Genomic DNA, 23026 nt, shown 5'->3' with positions numbered 1-23026 from the left:
CAGGCCTGTGCATTTATCTGTACTGTAACCCACCTCTGATGGAAAATAAACATCTGAAGTCAGAGTAAACTTAAAGATGGGTAAAATAAACCTGTTTGGCAGCTGAAAATAAATAAATAAATAAACCTACTACTACTAAAACAAGAAAACAGACTATGCTGGAAGACTGGCTAGATCATCAAATCATTGTTTTTACAAAATGGCTATTGTAGTATTCTATGTTGTGTATTTACATGAATCCATTTAAGTGTAATTTTATTTATTCAGTTCAATTTACAAAAGAGTAATTCAACCACAAAATGACTCCTTATACTATTGTCAGCCTTTTTTGTAGTCCTACAATATATCCTACAATATATTTTGTTCAGTTTAATTCCCCATAGGCGCAGTTTCACTTTGCTAATGCACTCTAGCTTAAACATTATAACAAAAAGATATAAGTTTTTCTTCAATCCATTGAGAACTATCAGCTTGTGTCTGGGGTCTCGCGCATGCGCTCGCGCTGTCTCGCAGCTCACGGGAATGACGTACACGAACGTTCCCCCCATCGGTGCTCAAGGCAACGTCAGCGGGTAAGGAAATGCGATGCCCAAATAACAATTAAAATATAAACACTCATATTTAACGAATGCAAACTGTCATTTATGTGGACCCGTACTGTGGTGGGTACGAACTTCAGGATGAAGTCAACATGTCACATTCGTATTCTAAGTTAAAAGGGTTATTATTATTCTAGAGAAACGCAGCGCGAGCTCGATGACTCCTTGTCTTGTTTGGGATCCGGTAACTTTACAATATTTATTCGTTTATCTTCGCAAAGAGTCCCGTATACACTAGGAATACACAGTTCAGCCTATTTGCCAAAAACATAGTAGTTGTGTACAACAAAAATGTTTGAAAATACAAGCAATTGTGATAAAAGCGAGCAGGCTGCTTCCATTGTAACCAGACCCAAGATCAGATGGATGGATGACGAGGAAGGAGAGATCAGGGATCAGAGAACAGCGGCAGCTCAGAAACGCTAGATTGTTTTTGTTTTGTTTTGTTTTTGTGGAAAAGGTGTTCTGATTATGGTGTATTTAGTGACAAATTTGTCAAACCATCTTTGCGTTTATTTAAACACTATCCATTCACTTAAACACTAGTGATGAGTTGAATAAATGTCAGGACAGGTGTTTCTTTTGACTTTGTGTGTGTGTATTTTATTGTTATTATTATTTCGATGGGATATGTGTCATTGATTTTTGGTATTTGTGATGGTGAGAGACATGGCAGTCATTGTGAAAGCTAACAGCTGTTACCTCAAAAGAACAAAAAGACAGCAGTTTACAAAGGGCCTTCCACTCATTTTGAATTTCCTCAAAACTTAGATTTATTTACAATTTATTTAAAAATTGTTCAGCAACACCTAATTTTTAAGTTTGAAATAATTTCATACATTTTTATGTCCAGCTATTTCAGTGTCTGCCAAATGCTATCGCTAGTAAGTAGTTTTTTTGTCATTATTCTTAGTTTTTATAAACATACATTTTGGTATTGTAAAATTTCTTTGATGCTCACCAAAACTGCAGTTTTTTGATAAATACAGTAAATCTGTATTACAGTTTAGATACAGCTGAGTCTATTTTAATATATTTTAATATAATTTATTCCTGTAATGGCAAAAGTGAATTTTCAGCATCATTACGCCAGTCTTCAGTGTCACGTGATCCTTCAGAAATCATTCTATTTACAGTTTCGGTGCTCAAGATAAATGTCATATCATTATCAATGCTACAGACAGTTATGCAGCTTAATATTTTTGAAGTCGTGTTTTTGATTTGTTGAAATAAAATTTAATTATAATTGAAATATTTTAAATAATAATTTGTGACTTTATAAAAGATCAGTTTAATGCTTTCTTGAGGAATAAATATGCAAATATCTTAAAATAAACAAATAAATAGTATTTCTTGTAACCAAAGGCATGATACAAATTTCTATCCCATTTGCAGATTTAAGCCTCACTCGTTAAGAAGATGGACAGCTATGGGTTTGTATCTTGACTTTGTCCCATGAATGTTACCCCTCCTCATTTTAAATTCGGAATTTAAAAACATAAATGTGTGAAGAACATGGCATGCTCTTTCAGGTTCTCCAGTGACATGTTCAGTGGTCGAGCGGTTCTGGGGGAGGACAGCTCGGTCATGGCCCGGGTGCAGAAGAAGTTCTGGAAGACCAAGCAGGTTCTGATCAAGGCCACAGGGAAGAAAGAAGATGAGCACGTGGTGGCATCTGACGCAGATCTTGATGCCAAATTGGAGGTATGAGCACCCTTTTAAATGTCGTAAAATTATCTCTTTGAAGTCAGCTGTAGGTGAAACTATAACGTCACTGGGCAGGGTTTTTCTTTCAGTGACTGTGTATGACTCATGCTGTATTTTAACATTTGAAAGCATGTGCTTTTTTTCCATTTGATGTGTGTGAGCCTGACAATGACAGAGAAATGACTGAATGAGATGAAGGGAGGTTAATGGAGTACTGTGACATGATGACAGGGAAGAGAGGAGATGAATTGAGCTCTAGATGATGCTGTACTTTGATCAGCTGTGCTTGATGTTACCACTGTTTACAGGCATCCAGTCCAAATGGCCCTATCACTGTCTCTGTCTTGCCTGCTTTTCTCTTATGTGCACACACACACACACTCAACTGTGCTTCCTTCTGCTGTTGTCTCTTTACGTAAACAGAGAGTGCATTCCCTATGAATCTGTATGTCTGTTGTTTCACAGCAGTCCAAAGCAGATTTAGGTAGGATGCACAAACTCACGCATAGGTGACACAAAAGTGATAATAAAGACGTTTACATTATTAGAAAATAATACCCAATTATTTTGAACTTTCTAAGAATCCTATTTTTTTTTTTTTCACAAAAATATTAATCAACACAACTGTTTTCAACGTTGATAAAACAACATGTTACTTGAGCACCAAATAAAAATGTAAAATATCTTAAAATAATAATAATAATAATAATGATAAAAAAACACGTATTTTAACTTTTGGACAGTAGTATACCTTTGTACTTTGTATGAGGACATATTTTTATATTTTACTACCATATGATACCCAAAATGATATCATTTTATTTGCCTAAATTATATATCAAGTATTTGTTTTTATAACAGTATCATGCATAAATTCTGAAATATGTGTCCCGAGACCTTACTTTTTTTTTTAAGCGTCTTTCAGCATTTTTTTTTTTTTTTTTTATTGACTGTGATGTAAATAGATAGACCTACAAGAAATATTATGAAATGACAGATAAAACAAACAGAGAAATTTACTATAGGGACATTTTGTCCCAAATATTTTTAACATAGCTCTCCCAAAAAATTCTAATTCTGTCATCTCAATCTCACGTCATTCCAAACCAGTGTTAATTTTGACACGAAATTTTTATTTAGTTTTAGTCTTAGTCTTTTGACTATAATTCTTTTTAGTTTTAGTCAAGTTTTAGTCATCTGATTTGTTTTAATTTTAGTCTTATTTTAGTCGACTAAAATTGCTTGGTATTTTAGTCGACTAAAATTGCTTGGTATTTTAGTTGACTAAAATTAGACTAAAATCAATAAAAGACTTACTAGACAATTTTTTACAGCTGGTATAGGAAACAAACTTAACCAAAATATATAAAACACAAATTCAACTTTATTTCAACACAACTGTGTCTTTATTTCGATTCAAAAGCTTTAATGCAGCAACAAACACTGTCATGATAATGTAAACAATAACTAGCTGCCAATTGACCATCAATAAAAGAAAAATAACGTTAGGTCCAGGACCTTAAAGCTTACAGCTGAGCTGAACAATAAGTGCATACATTTAAAGTAAATATTTACTAAGTTGGCAGCTAGGTGGATAAAAAAAGTAACAAGATTTTATAAGGTATTAATTTGTCTAGCAATATTGTATGTTTTAAATACTACAATATTGCTAGATTTGTATGTATAATGATAGGATGTGAACATTCATGTTTCACATGACTAATATAGAAATATTTGTGATATTGTCAACAAGTAGAACATTATAAAATATACTAAACATTAGTATTAATCAAATGTATTTATCATGATATTACGTATTAGTATTGTGTTCTCATCTAACTTGAAGAAGGGGCTATTTTACAGTACTTTTCAGTTCGTAATATTTAATGCTTCAACATCTATGCACTGCACTATTCCAATTTTGCTTATCTCAATAAACAAAAGAACATCGTTGTGAAATTACATTTGAGAAAATGTCCGGGTGGCTCGTCTGTAAATGTCTTTTCAAATTGGTTGTGTTCTTGCCACGAATGAGCTCTCCGCGTGCTGTACAGTTTGTTTTGTTTTGTTCGTCGTCAAACGTGAAGTGAGCTGTGGACATTTTGTCGCTCTTTTAGACATCACCTCTTCGAATGCCGACTTCCCGGGAGCTCATTTAAAAACTGAAAACCTTCGCTTCACGTCTCAATAAGTCAGGCTCTGATTGGTTCTCTTCTCTCATGCAGTCTGTTCTGTTTTGCCGGTTCTTTTGTTAATTCCTCGCATCTCTCCCGTCTGCTGATTTGATTTTCGTCACAGTCTATTTTCGTCTCGTCCTTTATTCGTTGACGATAATGTCAATCAATTTAGTCATAGTTTTAGTCTCCATCAGTGCCTTCTATTTTAGTTTTCGTTTCGTTTTCGTCCGCAAAAATATATTCGTGACGAAAATAATGACGAAAATATTTAGTCAACGAAATTAACACTGTTCCAAACCTGTATGACTTTTGACTTGTTGGTTTGAAATAACATGAAGGGGAGTGCGTGATGACAAAAAAAAAATATTTTTGGGTGAACTATCCCTTTAAGTATTTTGGGCATTAGTAGCCCTAGCCTTGGTTTGGTTTGATGTTGCACTCCAGGTTTCAGGATCTGAATACATAAACAGGGATTTTATTGAACCTGGATTTATTTTAACATGAAACTCGACATGAAGTGCATGGACGCCGGGCAACTCTGGAAGTATTGTATTTGGGTGGTGTATGTGTGGGAGATTATATACATTACATTAGTTGACATTTGGTTAATAGTTAGCTTTTATAAAATAAAAGTAGCTGATTACATGGTATCAAGACCTAATGAAAACCCATAGACCACTCACAATTTAACGAAGTATCGGTGTGTTTGTTTATGTGTGCTTGTCTAATCTTGCCCTGCCTCGGGCTGTTACACTTAAGCATATCCTGGTTTACTGGTCATTAGACGGTTTCCAATGTTGGAGAAGAGCAGAAGACAGGCCACCGTAAGCCCCCCGGCTGCTAGCTTAGTGAACAGGTGTATCCGTGTGCATTCTCCTTTGGGCAGCAGCTGCCATTATGATCATATGAACTGGCTTTTAGACCGTTTCGAAACAAAGCTGTTTCCTCTTAACCTGAAAACAATAATGCATCATCCTCATGGTGTGAAAAGACAGAATTTTATATCGGTTAATTCAGTTACAGTGTTTATTTAGGAGAGCCAGTTGTCAAACCTGGTTCTTAAGGGTGTTGTTCTTGCATGTTTGTGCAGCACGAGTTAAACAGTAACCTGAATGCAGACCTCACCTTCATCACCACACATGGATCTTAGTCTGGCTGGATGCCATATTTGATTTAATGCACATGAATATACTGTATTAATACAAAAAATGACCCCACTAGATTTCACCAATAATTTTGGTCACTTTCCTGAAATAGAATTTGTATGATTATTTGAATACTTTCTTTACAGACTTTCTTAAATACAGTAGTTGATGGTGTGAGACGTGAACTATCACCATCGTGCCCTGTAATAAGTATAATGAAGGTCGCTTTGGATGACAACATCTGTTAAATTACAACCTACATTACCATTTAAAAGTTTGGGTTCGGTAAGATTTTCAGCTTTGACTCTTGTGTTCACCAAGGCTGCATTTATTTAATATCCAGGAAGATTCTGAAATGTTATTTCAATTTAACATAACAATTTTCTGTATTAATATATTTAAGAATTTCATGGATTTTACAATTTACTTCTGTGATAGTAAGTTGTATTTTCTGCAGCCATTATTTTCTGCATATCATAACTATCATTTGTTATGATCATTGTTGAAAAAAGTTTTGCTGATTAATCTTTTTGTGGTCATTCTTTGAATAGAAAGTTCAAAAGAATTGTTTATTTGAAATAATCTAACACTATAAATGTCTTGATTAATTGAATGCCTCATTGCTGAATAAAGGTATAAAACATTATTGACCCCAAACTTATGAATGTTTGTGTGGCTCCTGCTATTATTAAGGTTTTAGAATGCAAGTTCTAAAATACTTTTCAATAGCCCAGTGTTTTCATCCCATTATTAAATGCTGGAAATAAGCCCTGTTCCTATATTTGGCTTCTCACAAGCTCTTGAAACTTTTTCTAGAACAAAGGCAGCTCATCCAGAATGAGTCATTTATATGATTTGTCATTTCTGTGTGTTATTCTTCCAGGTAGAGCACAAGTACACCTTGTCCTGCTCGCTTACTCGACTGTCAGGGACTTAACATCCTTTGTTGCCATGACAGCGAAACTGGAAAGGCAGTTCTGTTGTGTTCTAATGTGTCTGCATTTTTGTTACGTTTGTGTGTGGGTGACCAAATGTACCGTCTAAATATATAAATGCTAAAGGAAATGAAAGTACTTTGAAAGATATTCTGGTGTGTTGCAACGAAATCAAAAACTAAAATAATAAATGATTAAATGCATTTGTTAATGATAACCTGTGTTCTGTTTCCTCCAGTTTTTCCGTTCAGTCCAGAGCACTTGCACAGAACTCCTGAAAGTGATCGAGAAATACCAGCAAAGAATCACACGTGAGTGAGGAACATGATCCTCCACCCTCTGTGTGTGAGCGCAAACACAAAGAGTCTTGTTCAGCTTGTTCTGAAAGCCTTTGCATGCAGTGGCAGACATTTTCTTAGTTTCCATGATGAATACTGTTATTGAGACAAAAGTCAAAGTTAAGCATAACTCTTTTTGTGGTTCTCAAAATTGATAGCTTTCAACACATATAATCAAGCCACTTATTGTTTCTTATTCCATAAGTCACTGTTGTGGTAATAGCCCTGTTTTCGCTCCCTGTGACCTCCTCTCTTCAGACCTCTCTCAAGAGGAGAATGAGCTCGGACTGTTCTTGCGCTTCCAGGCAGAGCATGATAAAACAAAAGCAGGCAGTATGATGGACGCCACCAGTAAAGCTCTCTGCTGTTCTGCCAAGCAAAGGTAGGCACTCGACCAACACACATGAACGAATCAGGTCTTCGGGTCATTAATGCAGTTTTGTTCTGTCATGTCCAGGTTGGCTCTGTGTCCCTCTCTCCATCGTTTCGAACAGGAAGTAGAGACGTTCCGGAGGAGAGCCATCGCTGACTCCCTGCTGACCGTGAGCCGGATGGAGAAAGCACGGACTGAGTACCGCGGAGCTCTGCTCTGGATGAAGGATGTCTCACAGGAACTGGATCCAGATACTTATAAACAACTGGAGAAATTTCGCAAGGTCAGATTACCCAAAGATGGCAATAAAAAGGGGGACTAGCATCTATATACATAGAGGTTTTGAAGTGTCTATTATATATGTGTGTTTGCAAACAGGTCCAGGCCCAGGTTAGAGGAACAAAAGCACATTTTGATAAGCTGAAGAATGACGTGTGTCAGAAAGTGGATTTGCTGGGTGTCAGTCGCTGCAACATGCTTTCACATTCTTTATGTACTTACCAGGTAAAAATCCTTCCACCTGTTATTGCTTATCAAACCTGTTTCACTTTTATTTCTAAAACCTTTTCTCCTCCTATATATATATATTTTTCTAGACAACGCTTTTACAGTACTGGGAGAAGACTGCACACGTGATGTCTGGCATCCATGAGGCCTTCAAAGGATATGTGCCCTACCAGTTCACTACCCTCAAAGTAGGTTTCCATGCACAAATGCCAAAAAGTAAACTGTTGTCATGAGATTTAAGCTCTCATTTGACTCCATTTGACTCATTACAGGAATTGAGGGACCCACTGGACCAGATTGTCTCTGCAGAAGCAGCAGAGGACAGCAAAGATGAGGACAAGAAGACGCATCCAGACAAGTGAGAACACCGTTAGACATGGTTTGACCATGGACCAGCCATTTTCAGCTTGTTTTTTATGTATGTGTGCAAAATACATCCCTTGGTCAGTGGATTTCACACAGACAAATCTAGCAGTCTCCATTTTCTTCCCATATTCATTCTTTTTCATCAATAAAACCTATCTTTTTAACTTGAAGGTACCCTGCTTGCCTCTCATTGTCAGATCTCTCATTTTCTCTCTTTTCTCATTCCCTGCAACCCTCTCCGTCTCTGTCTTCAGGCGAGAAGCCTCTTTGAAGGCTCTGGTTACTGATCTGTGAGTGGAACATTGTAATTCTATTAGAAACTCCTGCTACCTTTGCGAAGGAAACGCTGGTTAAAAGTTCCACTGTCATTTCCTGTTTTGACTGTGGGAAATGAAAACGTGTTCTTTATCTCTGTGCCATCTGTGACCTGCTGTTGTACGATAACGTGTCGACTGTTAGATTCTCACTTGCTTCCTAGAACTATCACAGTGATTCACTCCAGTTGGTCAATTTAGATCTAACTCGAGGTGTTTTGTAAATCTGATACTGTGTCATAGTAATGTGAATCATCTCTTCTCATCTTAGAAGACTGCATCCATTTAGTCATGCGTCAGTGTGTCTATCAGTTTAATTTGGTGGTTGTATATTTATGTTTCAGTCTTGTTTCTCTCGAAGATGAGCCGCTGAATGAATCATCCGATACTGGTATGTTCAGCTTTTAAAGCTCATTTTGGGAACACACCCAGTCCAACTACTAGGATTGTCTAACGACGTCTAAGTTTCTTAAAAAGATGCTCTTTCTTTCTATTGTCAACAGTTTCTACTCGTGCAGTAGATGGACAGAGTAGAGGATCAGACAGTTCTTTGTGTGCTAGTCTGGACTCTGGTAGGTTGTGTGTGTGTGTGTGTGTGTGTTTGTGCGCATACTAGGTCTCGTGCCACAACTCATTGATACTAATCGAATAGCCATCGAGAAATATAGTCGACTACTTTTATTTTTTAAACATTGTCATTTTTTTTTTTTTTTTGATAGAACTAATCAACTTTTTTGTATAGTCGGAGCAACTCCTAGTGTGTTTGAGCAGTTTTTATTTACAGATGACCTGTTTGTATCTCTCATCTTCATCTCCGTCCCTGTACTGCAGTGTTGAACGAACAATTAGGGCCCATTGGTGGAGTTAGCACAGATGACGACCTCCTATTATTGACCTCTGAGCCTGGCCCGATCCCTTCTCTCACTCCAACCTTGACCCCAACCCTACTCCCATCCATGTCCGTTACGCAGCCTCAGATACCGCAGGAGACCTCAGTGCCTCCTGCTTTTCAGTGGGGCGTAGGCGTCTCACATGAAGAAAAGCAAGGTGCCTTACCCAGCAGTCTTCCATCTAAAATAGTTATAAATGCTTGACTGGGCATCTCTTCAATGCCCAGGGCTCCCTTAGCGCCTGTTCTTACCCTCTAAAATCAATTTTAAACCCCTCTTCAGATGTGCTTTAACACCTTGATCTATCAGTCTTGGTTTCCACAAGACATTTTATGCATACAGCTCTTTTAGCTTTCCTTCTCCACTGTAAAACTCTCCTGGTGTTTCTGACCCTGTCTCTGTAAAACTAGTAAAAAGCATTTCTAAAAACTGTACTTTCCTCAAGGCTACAATCTTTTTATGCTTTGTTTAATTTTTATGTGCTCCTGGAATATTTTGGGGATTTCTTTTTCATATTTAAAAAAATGTAATTGACCCTGATTTTCTTTTTGTTGCTGATGAGCTAATATTTCTGTTTATGCTCTTATGTTTTGATTATGCAACCCTCTCTCTGATTCTTTTTACTGCCGCTTCTGCTACGCTGCAAAAAGTTTTCTTCCTCCATATTTTTGACTTGTTCTCCAGTACAAATAACTAATTCTAAAACCAAGATGCATTTTATTGATAAACAAAATAGCATGAGATAGCGAGTCAATTTTTTTGTAAAAAATCAGTTTAAGCTTAAAACAGAAATAAATTTATTTTCCCCTTTGAATTAAGCTTAACAGAATTTTTATTCTCTTGTTTAAAGCTTAAACTCACTTAATTCTGATACTTTTATCACACTTAATTTCACTTCAAAATTATGCCAGTTAATTGCCATTATGGCAAGAAAAATAAATTTGTTTTTCCATTGAATAAAGTTTGTTTTTCAGATTTTTCTTGTATTAAGATAAAACTCACTTAAATTTGATACTTTTTAAGTGAGTTTTTAGCTTTAAACAAACAAATAAAAGTTTAATTAAAAAAAATCAACAATTCAATTTAATTAACTTAATTAAAATTAACTTCATTTTGATACATTTTTCAGAAAACAAGACTTAATGTATAATATTGTTTGTCTTCCCTAAGTAATTTTTTGTTAACTAAAGAATGTTTAATTATTTGTATCAGAAAACAAACCAACAGAACTGAGGCTGCAATTCACTTTTTTCGGTGTAAAAGCCTCATTATCTTATTTTTATTGTAGTAGGCAGGGATCTGTTGTCTGAGGCTTTAGACTCTGCCGGGGTGAAAGCAGAGGATGGAGATAGAGGTGACCTGGCCTTCCTGCAGGATCTGCTGAGTCCTGGGGCTGCCGGTGGAACTAGTGATTTCAGTAAGGCATGGCAGGATGCCTTTGGCTGTTTTGAGGCCCCTCTTGCTCCTGTTGCTGCCGCTTCACCACAAACAGGAACAGCAAACACTCCCACTGGCTTCCTGCCATCACAACTCCTGGACCATAGCCTCAGTACCACAGGTTGGCCCTCTACTGTCTGGAGGAATGAACAGCACAGTTTCATTGTGCTACTAGTATTCAGTGCAGTCAATGTGATGTTCATATTCATTCTCTTTCTGTTATTCAGGATGGGAGACTCCACCCATGTTTCAACCCCTGCCGCTCCAGCCACCTTCCAGTGAAGGACAGTCCACCCACAATAGTCCGAACTCTTCTGCCAGTAGTGGTGGGAGTTTTATATGACATCTTATAAATTACAGATGGATATGGACAATCTCAGATGCTCTTTTTCTGCTGTTTCTGTTGTGATTCGTCTCTCTGTGTCTTTTTAGCACCTAAAGGAAGGTCCAGGGACATGTCTGCCTGGTTTAACCTCTTTGCAGATCTGGACCCTCTGTCCAACCCAGATGCTATTGGGCGCAGTGATCAGGAGTTCCTCAATGCCTGAGGTCTGTTTTTCTGAGTTCGTTTATATTTATGTGTGTGTGTGATAATGGGAGTTGATATTTTTACCTTTTTATGCCATTTTAAGAGAGTTACTATTCTCAACATACTCATGAAGAATTCAGGGTTGCATTTTGGTTGCAAGTACAAGATCTTGATTTTATTGTATTTTTTTATATAATTTGTGAAAATGTTGTAAAAAAAAAAAAAAATATATATATATATATATATATATATATTTATTTTTTTATTTTTTTCTTCTATATAAGAAGAGTTCAGATGCAAAAGCCTCTAAGTGCCATCTGAAATTTTCATCTACAATGAGCATTTCTATCAGGCTCCTATATTTATGTTCATTTATTTCACTTTATTGGCATCAAAAAGGACCTATGCATTGCCATTAAAGTAAAATTACTGACCATTAGATCCATTCATGTTTCTAATAATACAATGCTCTGTGTTTCAGTAATCTTGTGTTCTGAGTGAAGGATGGTATGGAGCTGATCGCTTCCCAAATATTCTTTGCTGGAAAGGAGTGCATATCCCAAGCCTTGATTCGGAGCTGGTACACTACCTCTCCTGAAACCATTCAACCTGAGCCAAGGAAGCATCCAGAAATCTCTATCCACATTTAACACTGGAAGGTTTCTGAGATATGGGAATGTGTCTCTTTCTCCATTCTTTCATTGTGTGTGTGAATTTACTGTATGTTCATTGGGTCAGGACACTGAAGGGTAGAATATTGAAGACTTCGTCTCTATATCACTATAGTGTTGTTACCTGAGAGTAAAGTATCTGTTACTTTCTGCAGTGCACATGTTTAAAGGGATGTGAAGGTGAGAGTTTGCCCATCTCATATGTGTGTGTGTGTGTGTGTGTGTGGTGGGGGGGGGCTGTTTTGGCTAGGACCAAAAAAAGAAATAAACCTGCGTATTTGTCTGTGTATCTTTGTACAACAGGGGAGTTTTAAAGTCCAGAAACGGGGTTACAGATTTATAACATCTATTATAGATTATAGACTGTATTTTTAATCAAGACTGATACCCAAAATGTGTGCATGTAAATAACAACAAATATTTTTGGAGTCTCTTTCACTGGATTAGTTTAACCCTAAATGATAAAACAAATGAAATAATTTATCAATATAATAAAAGTGTTACTGTAAACTACATATGCAAGTCGTGTGCTGTGCCATTAGTTTGGTTGGAATCAGGTCGTCACATTTTAATGAAACTAATCGAAGATGATCTTGTTTTTAGTGCAAATAATGCTGAAACACTCACTCAGAGAAATAACTTCTCCCAAATGATCTTCACTGTCACATGGTGATGCAAAACACTGGAATGTGTTTGTGAACATGTTTTTGTGTGTGGTTTTATTTCACATGTCACCGTTAGTACAGAATTACATAATTATCCTGCTTTTGAAAACGTTTAGTTTTTTTTTTTATTGCAGATTATCATGTTTGGACTCATGTGAGAGACTGAAATGATTTTTTCCATTGAATAAATGCACTAAATCTCGGATTGTTCTAGAATGTATGTTGTCTGTTTTAAGCATAGATATGTTTGTTGGTCTGAATCACTTTGTCTAACTGAAGAGTTTGTACACTTCACACAGGATTTCACTCCACATTCAGTGGAGCGCATCTTTTTGACTTCGAGTGGTTTAACATTTTGAAGTGTCACTTCATGTATTAGAGCAATGTTGTGTTTGGAACTACATGTTAAAATGTTATTGTATCACTTGTCTTTTTTTACTTTAAAAGAAAAAGAATGTATACACCACACCATTCACAGCTGCTTTCAACTGTTTATTTTATGCAACTTTGCCTTTTGTTTCTGTTAAATGATGTACAATTTCATTGAAGGAAACTGGATTGAGATCTTGCATCTGAGAGCAAATAAATTTGAGTAGAATTCTGTTTCTGTTCGTTATGTCTCTCATTATTGGTCAATGTAATCAGTTCTCATATGGTAAGAAAATTCAATTAAATTACATTTGATCCTGTCAAGCGAACAGTTTCACCCATTTTGAGGTTTATTCTCATGAAATAAACAAAACAGGCACCTGTCTAATTTACAAACACATCTCCATTTCAATTTAATATTAAGGCAATTACATACATTTTGTCAGGACTGCCCATTTTCTTTCAACTTTTTTTTTTCTGTTTGGAAGAAAGGAAGATTTGAGGTGGCATATATCACAGTATAAAGATGCTACAGTTCAAATCAGTACATTTTCAGTTCACTATTAGCTAAAGCCATGGCTCCCTCTTTGAAATTATTTGCATCTCTTTCCTCTTGCTGTTATTCTTTCATATCCAATAAATTCTGATTTTCCTTCCCGCTATTATAATTACATTAATGACTCCTTTCATTTGAACCAATCTTAAAATTAAGCAACAAAGCTGAAAAGTGCATCATAATCATAAAACTGTCCAGTACATTTGATCGATGTCTCCTCTTAATCTGTGTTCAGGCTGCTCGTGCACCATCAAAACCTCCTCTCACCAGCAAATCACATTAAGCACATACAGGTTATGTATATGGGGAAGGGCTCTATACATTTAAACGATGTAGGGTCAGACGATGATAGAAAAAAGACTGTAAGCAAATGGGGTCCAACAGACAAGTGGTGGGAGTCAGGCACGTTTGTTAGTCCTCCTCAAATCTGCTACAAGATTTCTGGTGGTTCCTCCAGCACTAGTCACACTGCATGTAAACTAAATGTAAGCAAAACTGTGACCTAAAACCTCCATTTCTCCAGTAAATCAAATCACATGTACATTATGGGTCAAAAGTTTGGCACGATCAGGATTTTGAATGTTTTTCAAAGCAGTGTCTTATGCTGACTGTTGCACTTAAAAATAGAGTAAAACAGTAATATTGTGAAATAATAGTACAATTTAAAGTAATTTGAATATGTTTAAAAAAAGAAAAAAATCCTTAAGCTAAATTTTCAGTGTCTCCAGTGTCGCGTGATTGTTTAGATATCATTTGAATATCCTGATTTCTTATTATTATCAATGTTGGTAACAGTTTTTGCTTGGTGGAAATCATGATAAATAGTTATCATGATCTTTCGATGAATTCAATTAATTTTCTTCTTCTTTTATACCATTATAAATTCATGAAATGTCACTTTTGATACATTTAATGCATCCTTGCTAAATAAAAGGTTGTTTTTACCTGTCATCCATAACGATTTCCACAAAAATATTAAGCAGCAAAAACAGTTGATCGTAATCAAAAATGTTTCCAGGGCATCAAATCAGTATTTTAGCAGAAAAATTCAGCTTTGCCATCACAGGAATAAATTACATTTAAAAATAGATTAAAACAGGAAATGTTTATTTTAAACTGTAAAAATATTTCACAATATTGTTGTTTGTATTGTACTTTTGATCAACTGGTTAGCATAAGAGACTTCTTTCAAAAACATTAAAAAAATCCTCATTATTCCAAACTTTTGTGTATATTAAAAGATGCAGCTACACATAAGAAAATTCAAAGGCTTTATGGTAAAATACAATAAATCGTTGAGAAATTAAAAAGCAGTGCAATACTAAAATTGTTTCATCTATATACATACACCATCTAGAAAAACCTGCTTTCAATCATCATTTTACAATGAATACTATTACCCTTAGATCAAATAAAATAAAAACAAAACAAAAGCTCATGTTTTAGTTTCAGACTGACATCACTCTGAGTTGTCCAGAACCTGTTCTTAAAATCCTAACAAAGCTCCGACTCTATCAGACGATACAGGAGTGTGGGGAAAATGTTCTTCTGTTCTGTTTTAACCCTCTGGCTCCTCAAGATGTCGTGGGAGACATGGTGACTGACGTCCACGAGACAGGATGGGACCCATGGAGGGGGACAGGCTCCTTACCGCAACCCCACCCAGAGGCACCAAGGAGGGGGAGATGCTGCAGTATCCCACCCCGCTGCGGAAGTTCCGCTCCTGGGTGGGCAGCAGAGGCTTCAAGATGCTCACCAGGCAGAAAGCAGAGCCGCTCTTGGGAATGAAGTTCACTTTGTTTCTGTCTGGGCAGAGATATGGAGGAATCTCCTGGAAAGGCCTTGGCCTGGAACAAAAGATAGAAAGACCAGGTCATGGCTCTTTCATACTGATAAGCATATGATAAGCATATGAATGTTCCTGGCATAAGTTAAATCCCCCACATTTCATTTTTATGTGAGGAAACCTTTGTTACAAAATAAACAAGTCTTGATATTTTCCATGCATGGGCTAAAAGTGGGTATATCATGACTTTTTTCAGTCCCAGGTCTCATCTCAGTGGTTCTTTTATTCAATCTTTAAACGTCTGTTGTACACAGAGTGCAATATTGATTATATTCATCAAGCTCAACCATTCAGCTCCGTTACAGCGTTCAGCCACATACAGTAAGAAAAAAAAAACATGATTTGATAAATCATAATTATGAAATACTAGGTCATAAATATGAAATAAAAAATAAATGAAGATAAAAACTAAATTATGACATAAAAATGTGATAAAAAGTCATAAATATAAGATATTGAGATAAAAGTCAATTATGACAAAAAGTTGAACATTTTCATCACAATTTAGACTTTTTTTGTCACAACTATTACTAATCTCATAATTATGAAGTTGACTAATTGACAATCTCATCATTTTGACTATTTTCAGTTATGATTTCATATAATTATGCTTTATTATGTCATCATTTTGACTTTCATCTCACATTTATGATTTAGTATGTTACAATTTTGACTTTTAATGTCATAAATTATGATTTACCAAAGCAAATTGAAAATTGCCTTCCGTTTTGAGAAACATGGTCAAACAAATATTTGCTTTTAATTTATGGAAAATGTTAGGGGTGACTACAAACATTTGACTCCAAACTAGCTAGTTCATAATTACTGTAATTATAGCTTAATTCAGGCTGAAGCAATAACCCCGTGACCTCATTCTCTTACATATAATTTTCTTTTTAAATCACACATTTTTGAACTGTATTCAAAACTAATTTTGGTAATGGATTTAATAAATAGTTTTTTCTTCATTTTCACCGGAATCTGTGTTGAAAATGAAGCAACTGATTTCATTTTAGAGTTTCAAACCCTATTTTAGACTTTATTCATTGGTAAAGGACCTTACACCAACAGACAGGCCAAATGTCTACAAAACGGTTACTTACTGTATTTCTTCAAAAGCTTTAACCCTCTCACAGCCCTCCGGAGGCTCACGTTTAAACATATAGCTGTTGTTGGGCTTTGGAGAGGAAGCATATTTGGGCAGTGGTGACCAAGGTCCCAGGTCTAAGACGGAAAAAAGGAATATTTATGATTTAAATAATTCGATTTGAGGTTATTCTGTCATGATGATGATGCGTGTGCTTCTGACCTCTTTCTTTGCTCTCGCTGAGCGTGTCATCGTGCGGGCTGTTTCTGACGGTGTCGTTGAGGATGCTGAGGTACGAGGGCGAGACAGAGTCAGCCCGGCTGCTGCTGTTGCTACGGTTACTGCCGAGCGCGCCGTTGGAGGGCGTCTGTGTGTCAATACTGCGTGTGCTGCTGCTGCGCTGGGGGAGGGGAGGGGGCGCACGGTGCCCATCAGGAGCCTCCTGTGGCTGAAACACATACGCACATTTACTTCATTAAGATGTGTAGGACAAAAGCAACTCTTTTGGATTCCACCAAACATCACATAAGTATTGATTATGCACTGAAAAGCTTGGTTATAGATCCCTATTCAACTTTTTTTAAATTATGGGACACACTTCTGGTTTGGAGTAGTACTGTTGAAAAAGACTGTAACAAATCATTTCAAATCATAAGGTTGTGCTACAAACAATCTATATCCCTCAGTCTGACTGAATGAGATGCACATCCTCTTCTATTCTATTTTTTACACACTAGAAGAATAACATAATGGTTAGTATTTTAATGTGACGTGGTACGACATGAATGTATCCATGACAGGAGCTCTTTTCAGTCTGCTGCATTTAGTTAGTGCTGATTATTATATGCTTTGTATTACACTATAACTATAGGAAGAAAAAAAAAACAATAACATTTACTGTTTATTTGTGGTCTGCACTGCTGATTAGATTTATGATATATCCCATGAAAAATACAATGGAATGCACCAAAAAAAAAAAAAAAAGAATTCTCCCCAAATCCTAACATTTCTTTCAAGTTTTTTTTCCCACATAGATGCTTTAAAATGTAATTCTCTCCCCTTTTCACTTCACTACTCATTAACAGTGTTTAATGATTGTTTGTAAAGCAAGTAAATATAATAATTATTTTCTGTCAAAATTACATCAGTTTGTAATAATATCTCTCAATATTCCAGCTGATGAAGATTTTTTTTTAAGGCAGTGTATGCTAAATAATACAGACATATATTAATACAGTGATATTTAACAAGTCTGTATTATTGCTGCGGAAATAATCAAGCTTTTGGGTAATTCATGCTCTGTTGTAGTAATTTGTTAATAATTTTTTGCATTTTTAAATTCCTTTTAATGATCAATGGTTGAAGGGTGAGTAGAATAATGTCACCTTGAATAATAAATAATAGATAGATATCTACTAAACAATTACACTTGCAACAATTACATTTAGAGAATGTACATTCTTTGTGCCCAAAATGAGCCTTAATTGAAAAAGTTTTAGAGATTTCCAAAAGCACATCCATAAAATATCATTTGAGAAGTTAAAAAGTCATAATTATGGTATATTTAGTGAAAATTAAAATATTAAATACAATTACAAAATGTTAAAACTATACAGTTTTATTTATCATATGTTCTCATGTCGATTGTGTTTAATTTTTATAATGTTTTTTTAAAAGTCATAATTTGTGTTATAATACCATTTTAATCTGTTTGCTATTGCAGTTGTTATAATTTTCATAATGCGAACTATATTAGAACCGGTTTGACCCACAAACATCATATTCATTCATTATAATAACAGTATATGGAACCCACTCAAAATTAAAAAAACATACAAAAATGTATTGTATGAATGTATGAAAAAAAAATGTAATTCATAGATATACATATATATTTTGACCACTTAACTAGGTAAAGTCCCTGGTTTCCATTTCAGAAATCTTACTCTATAGTTGGTGAAAAAATAGTTATAGTTGAGATGCACTCACTACTATGATCTCATCTCGTTCCACAGTGTCCCGTATGATGATGCGTTCAATCTCCTGGTTGAGCCCCTCTATGCTGTTCCGAAATCTGGGAGGTGTGGACTTTGAGATGGGGATGGGAATCAGGATGGTTTTAGGCATCTGAGTCTGAGAGCGAAAAAGAGGAAAAGGTACACTGCTTCTTTAGAAATGTGTGTCGATTACACAAACATTGCCCCTGCAGGGGAAACCAGCCTTCTGTGTAATCCTGTTATAAAACCACTCCTACACACACTGAGCCCACACATACACAATCTCTACAGTCTCTCCACTGCCAAACATCTCCATCATCATTATACACAAACCACTGACTACAGAGAGCATTACCATCGAGAGCCCATTACCGCTGAGCTTGAGGGTACTTATTTTGAGTATGGTGCGCTCTCATTATCTTTTCCACTATGGTTTTGGATTGCCAAACTTTTGCCTATTTTCCTTTCTCCGTTTGTCGCATTTCTCAGAAACGAGTAAATATATGCACGTTAAGGGCCCATTCACGAAGAATTTGTTTATCCATTCTACTTCGCTTCTTTTCCATTGTTTTTCTGCGTAAGCATGGAGATGGACTTGTTTCACGCATGAAAAGGTGTTCTAAAAACACAGCGCTTTGGTTTGTCAAAGCAAAAACCATGTAACATTTTATTTCGTTTTACCTTGTCACAATGTAAATGTGATGCCTAGAAAATCTCAATCCCAAAAGAACTGTAAAAAATATTTTACAACTAAAATAACAAACAAGTTCTAACAGAATAACCAATGTGCAGTCACATTAGTGAAATTTCACCCGTAAAAAAAACATTGTCCATTTTCAATGGTGTAATAATGCACAAAACACTGCTCATACGTTATGTGAAATTCTTGACCGTGCAGATTCCTATTTCACCTTTTAAATTAGTTAAATTAGTTTTAATTCGTTTTTTTTAATAAAATGATAATCTTCACATTTCTACTTTTAAGTCCTACAAAAATCACCTCCATTCACTTCCATTTTAAATACCTTACCACAACCTCGATTCTCAATTAAGTCAATTAAATAATTTTTGTGGTAATCAGCATAACAACACAAATACTGAGGATCGCGCTTAACTTGGAATATTCCTTCAAGTGAACCAAAAATACAATGCCTTCTACTCAGGGAGCTCATTTGCATGCTAGTTTGTTGTACATTACTGAGGTGTCATGTATATTTAATTGCACAATTGTTATAAAAATGCACACGCATAGAAATACAATGTGTTGACTTATTCATCCAAAGGCTGTGCTGCTGAAGGCAGACTGCAAGTGGCCACTTCTAATCTACTCTAAAACCAGCCACTATCCTTTGGGACAATCCTGTCCCCTGGTTTCCAAGGGCCAGAGAAGCCTCAAAATTGGGACAGATATGCAGCAAAGTGGGGCGCTATTAAATCCTCCAGACGTCTGGCCTACTTTAATTCTGCATGATGTACTACTCCAGGTTATGGAGGTATTCTTACATAAGAGCACCCTGTTATACACACACAAGGACAAACGGTGGCTGCTGGGATGTGACGATGCCCACCTGTGACTGGATGATGGCATGGTTGCCATTAAAGGGTGACTTGCGGTCTTTGTCCCTGCGGTGGCGGCTGCTGCGTTTGCTCCGCTGGAGCTGTTGTCGTAATTTTGCGATCTAAAAGAAGTCAAAACAGAGATGATGAATAGCATAGTACCTAAAAAATGTGGAGGATGATGAACACTGTCTCACCTCTTTCAGCTGGTCAGTGCTGCCACAGGAAGCCGATCGCTTATGAGAACCTCTCCTCCGCTCATCTACCCAGGCCCTAGGGGTCTGACAAGGAGAAAAGTGAGAGAATAAGGGAAAACAGAGATTAGACCAAACAATTCAAGCATTGACTGATTCATTCATAAATTGGCTCAAGGAAGGGGAAGACTTTTTTTTTTTCCTACAGAAAGATATTGCATGTTCTCAAGAACATTTGGTTCATTTTTTTTTGCAGCATAATCACAGTAACTATAAACTATCATTGATTTTTTTTTTGTTAGCATTATTGCATTTTTATGCCATTTTTTTCACCCTATAACACATGAACAAACAGAAAACTATCCCAGGGTATTTGTGTTAAAAAATTAATAAAAATACATGTATGTGCGTGTGTGTAAATAGAAATTTATAAACTACCAGTCTACTCTTTCTCTCTTTAAGGTATAATTTTGTTAATTTATTGTACGTATATCTACATTATGTACGCATAGCATAAACAGCATAAATGTCTCACCTGAGTGGCCTTGTCCCTCATTTAGAGGGTGTGGTGGGCGGAGCTCCCGTGCTGCTGCCAGGTCCTTGATAGGCCAGAATTTACAGGTGATCTGAAGGGACGAGGATCCCTCAGTGTTTCAGCTGAAGGAAGGGCTTTCAGGATGAGGAGTGACTAAAGTAAAAAGAGAGGAAAAGTAGGATATTTAATTACTCCATCAACAAATAGATATTTGATATATGTTATCAATCAAAATGTGAAGGTTAGATTGTAATTGTTTAATATTTTATCGTGATTCTTCCACAGCAAAAACTGCTGAGCAGCTGGCATAGCATTTACCCTCCTCTCCTGTAGTAAAACAATCATTATCTCTTGGCCTATATTCATGATCTCTTAATCCATCATGTGTGGCTCTGTTTCGTTTTAACCTCTGTCCTCATTCTCCGCAATCTCTTTATCCTTTCCTACACACCATATCCTTTTCTCTCTTTCTTTGTTCCATCCATGTATAAACAAACAAAAACACAAGATTACTGAGGTCACTTTGTGAAATTCAGTGCACTGGTTTGACATTCTGTAAAATGGATTTTTATGCATTCATGGAAAAAAAGGTATATAAATAGTAATAGAGCCTACAGTCAACTGAAGGCTGAGCGATTGTAATGGTTGTTGTTTAAAATGTAATGTAGTTTACCCGCATAGTGCCCCCTAAAGCCTGTTTTCAGCCATCGTTTTTGCCATGGCAAGCCATTTAGATAAGGTGCAATGTTAATGCAATGAAGAACACGCTGCAAGACTAAACTGAATACATGTATCAATTAAATAAAATATTTAGTGAAATGATTCGTAATTAAAATAAACTATCCAAAACATTATAAAGGTACATATGAAAAAAAAAAACGTAAAATCTGGTGAATCAATTAAACAAATCATTTTATGCAGACATATCAAAACTCTAATTTCTAATTGTTTCACATATGGACTAAATGATCGAAACAGACGCAGAGTCGCATCAGTGTAACAGATTCTGCAGCACCGCGCCCCGCGCTCAAGAATAACGAAAACAAGACGATGAACCGCGTGCATCTCGGTCTGTGCCAATGCTATATAGATCACACTGGTCACATTATTCATAATCCACAACAGTTTCAAGAATGAAATTATTATGCGTGCACAAACAGCACCCACAATAGAACAATAGTATGCAATGCATTGATAAATATAAGCGCATGGTGTATCATACGGGTAACATTACGCACCTTTGACTGATGAGAGAATAACCGCACTCGGTGCGTCCATGGTCCTTTGCGATAAAAAGAAAAACACAACGGTGTGATATGGATCCAGCGTTTAAAAGGTCGTTGAAAAACAGGTTGGTGATGGTGGAGGGCGGCCGGTGTTGCTGGGTCAGAGAAACAGAATGAGGATGCGCAGTGCCGTTGCTATGGGCGTTGCTGTGCTGCCGGTAATCGATGGGCTGTCGCTGTGTGATAATGTTGATACCAGGGCTGTAATATCGAAGCGAGTGAATTTATGAGCAGGTCCTCGTATCCTGAAGGATAAATGACTCAAAATTCTGTGTTTTTCGCGGTTGCAGACATGTCTTTTGGGGAGGGGCGGTAAGGGTTCCCCTCAGAGGACAGCTGGTAGAGTTGCGCGCTCCCTCAGTCTCAGTGGTTCCGTGCCCGCGCACACCAGACTACGTTACTGTTGCTGAGGCGCGTGGGGCTGTTTTTCCCTCATGCCGCTGATGTGCTGCAGGTTCACGACCAGAGATGGGCTCAATCACGCTATAAAAATATCAAAAGTCACAGGTACAATACACAATGTATAATATTTATGTATTTTTATGTATAATTAAATAGCTTTTAAACTGATAGGCTACCCATCGGTGTTAAACATCTGTTATAAAATAGTAGGCTAGCATACTATTATTTTTTTGTTAAAATTTGAAAGCACGCACACATGAGCTACATGCATAATATTAAAATATAATAAATATATAATAAAATACAAATATAACAAAAAATATGAGTTTATATATAACATAGTGTACTTTTAGTGTCAATATATGTATAGCCTAGTTGATTAATTACGTATAATTTAAATAATGTATAATGTATTATTCATAAGTAAAATAAGGTATTTTATATATATATATATATATATATATATATATATATATATATAATTTTTATAATATAAAGATTTTTACTAAATGATAGGCTATTTAAATTAGAATTTAGACATTTG

General features: G+C 36.1%; 2 protein-coding genes across 5 annotated transcripts; one reads left to right on the top strand and one right to left on the bottom strand.

Annotated features, from left to right (window-relative positions):
• Positions 1-470: 470 nt before the first annotated feature.
• Positions 471-13256, top strand: LOC128015379 (islet cell autoantigen 1-like protein). Of its 4 annotated transcripts, none has more exons than XM_052599182.1 (16): positions 471-572; positions 1995-2032; positions 2132-2303; positions 6802-6874; positions 7160-7283; positions 7359-7557; positions 7653-7778; positions 7871-7969; positions 8054-8139; positions 8806-8852; positions 8965-9033; positions 9293-9508; positions 10640-10909; positions 11016-11114; positions 11221-11337; positions 11799-13256. In XM_052599182.1, the coding sequence occupies exons 2-15, from the start codon at positions 2019-2021 to the stop codon at positions 11334-11336; spliced, it is 1710 nt and encodes a 569-aa protein (XP_052455142.1). In that variant the 5' UTR covers positions 471-572; positions 1995-2018; the 3' UTR covers position 11337; positions 11799-13256. The 4 variants fall into 4 exon arrangements, with proteins under 4 accessions (XP_052455142.1, XP_052455143.1, XP_052455141.1 ...); XM_052599183.1 differs by lacking the exon at positions 471-572 and adding an exon at positions 638-783 and having other exon boundaries at positions 10643-10909; XM_052599181.1 differs by lacking the exon at positions 471-572 and adding an exon at positions 638-783.
• Positions 13133-22447, bottom strand: LOC128015380 (protein FAM117B-like). Its single transcript, XM_052599186.1, has 8 exons — positions 22033-22447; positions 20795-20947; positions 20263-20346; positions 20077-20187; positions 18501-18644; positions 16734-16959; positions 16528-16648; positions 13133-15425 (listed from the first exon to the last, which is right to left on the bottom strand). Exons 2-8 carry the CDS (start codon positions 20813-20815, stop codon positions 15137-15139), a joined length of 996 nt encoding a protein of 331 aa, XP_052455146.1. The 5' UTR covers positions 20816-20947; positions 22033-22447; the 3' UTR covers positions 13133-15136.
• Positions 22448-23026: the final 579 nt, after the last annotated feature.

The sequence above is a fragment of the Carassius gibelio genome, chromosome A6 (genome assembly GCF_023724105.1).
Source record: "Carassius gibelio isolate Cgi1373 ecotype wild population from Czech Republic chromosome A6, carGib1.2-hapl.c, whole genome shotgun sequence".
Taxonomy (NCBI): domain Eukaryota; kingdom Metazoa; phylum Chordata; class Actinopteri; order Cypriniformes; family Cyprinidae; genus Carassius; species Carassius gibelio.
Note: the sequence above shows the minus strand (reverse complement) of the source record. Positions and strands in the feature narration are given on the sequence as shown.

What these genes read in the sequence shown, in the direction of transcription:
- LOC128015379 (XM_052599182.1), top strand. An exon ending in TGCTGTTCTGCCAAGCAAAG is followed by an intron (nt 7,284 to 7,358) that starts GTAGGCACTCGA and finishes TGTCATGTCCAG; the next exon opens with GTTGGCTCTGTGTCCCTCTC. An exon ending in ATTCTTTATGTACTTACCAG is followed by an intron (nt 7,779 to 7,870) that starts GTAAAAATCCTT and finishes ATATTTTTCTAG; the next exon opens with ACAACGCTTTTACAGTACTG.
- LOC128015380 (XM_052599186.1), bottom strand. Translation starts at nt 20,815, where the DNA reads ATGAGGGACAAGGCCACTCAG. An exon ending in GCACTGACCAGCTGAAAGAG is followed by an intron (nt 20,188 to 20,262) that starts GTGAGACAGTGT and finishes GACTTCTTTTAG; the next exon opens with ATCGCAAAATTACGACAACA. An exon ending in ATGCCATCATCCAGTCACAG is followed by an intron (nt 18,645 to 20,076) that starts GTGGGCATCGTC and finishes TTTCGCTCTCAG; the next exon opens with ACTCAGATGCCTAAAACCAT.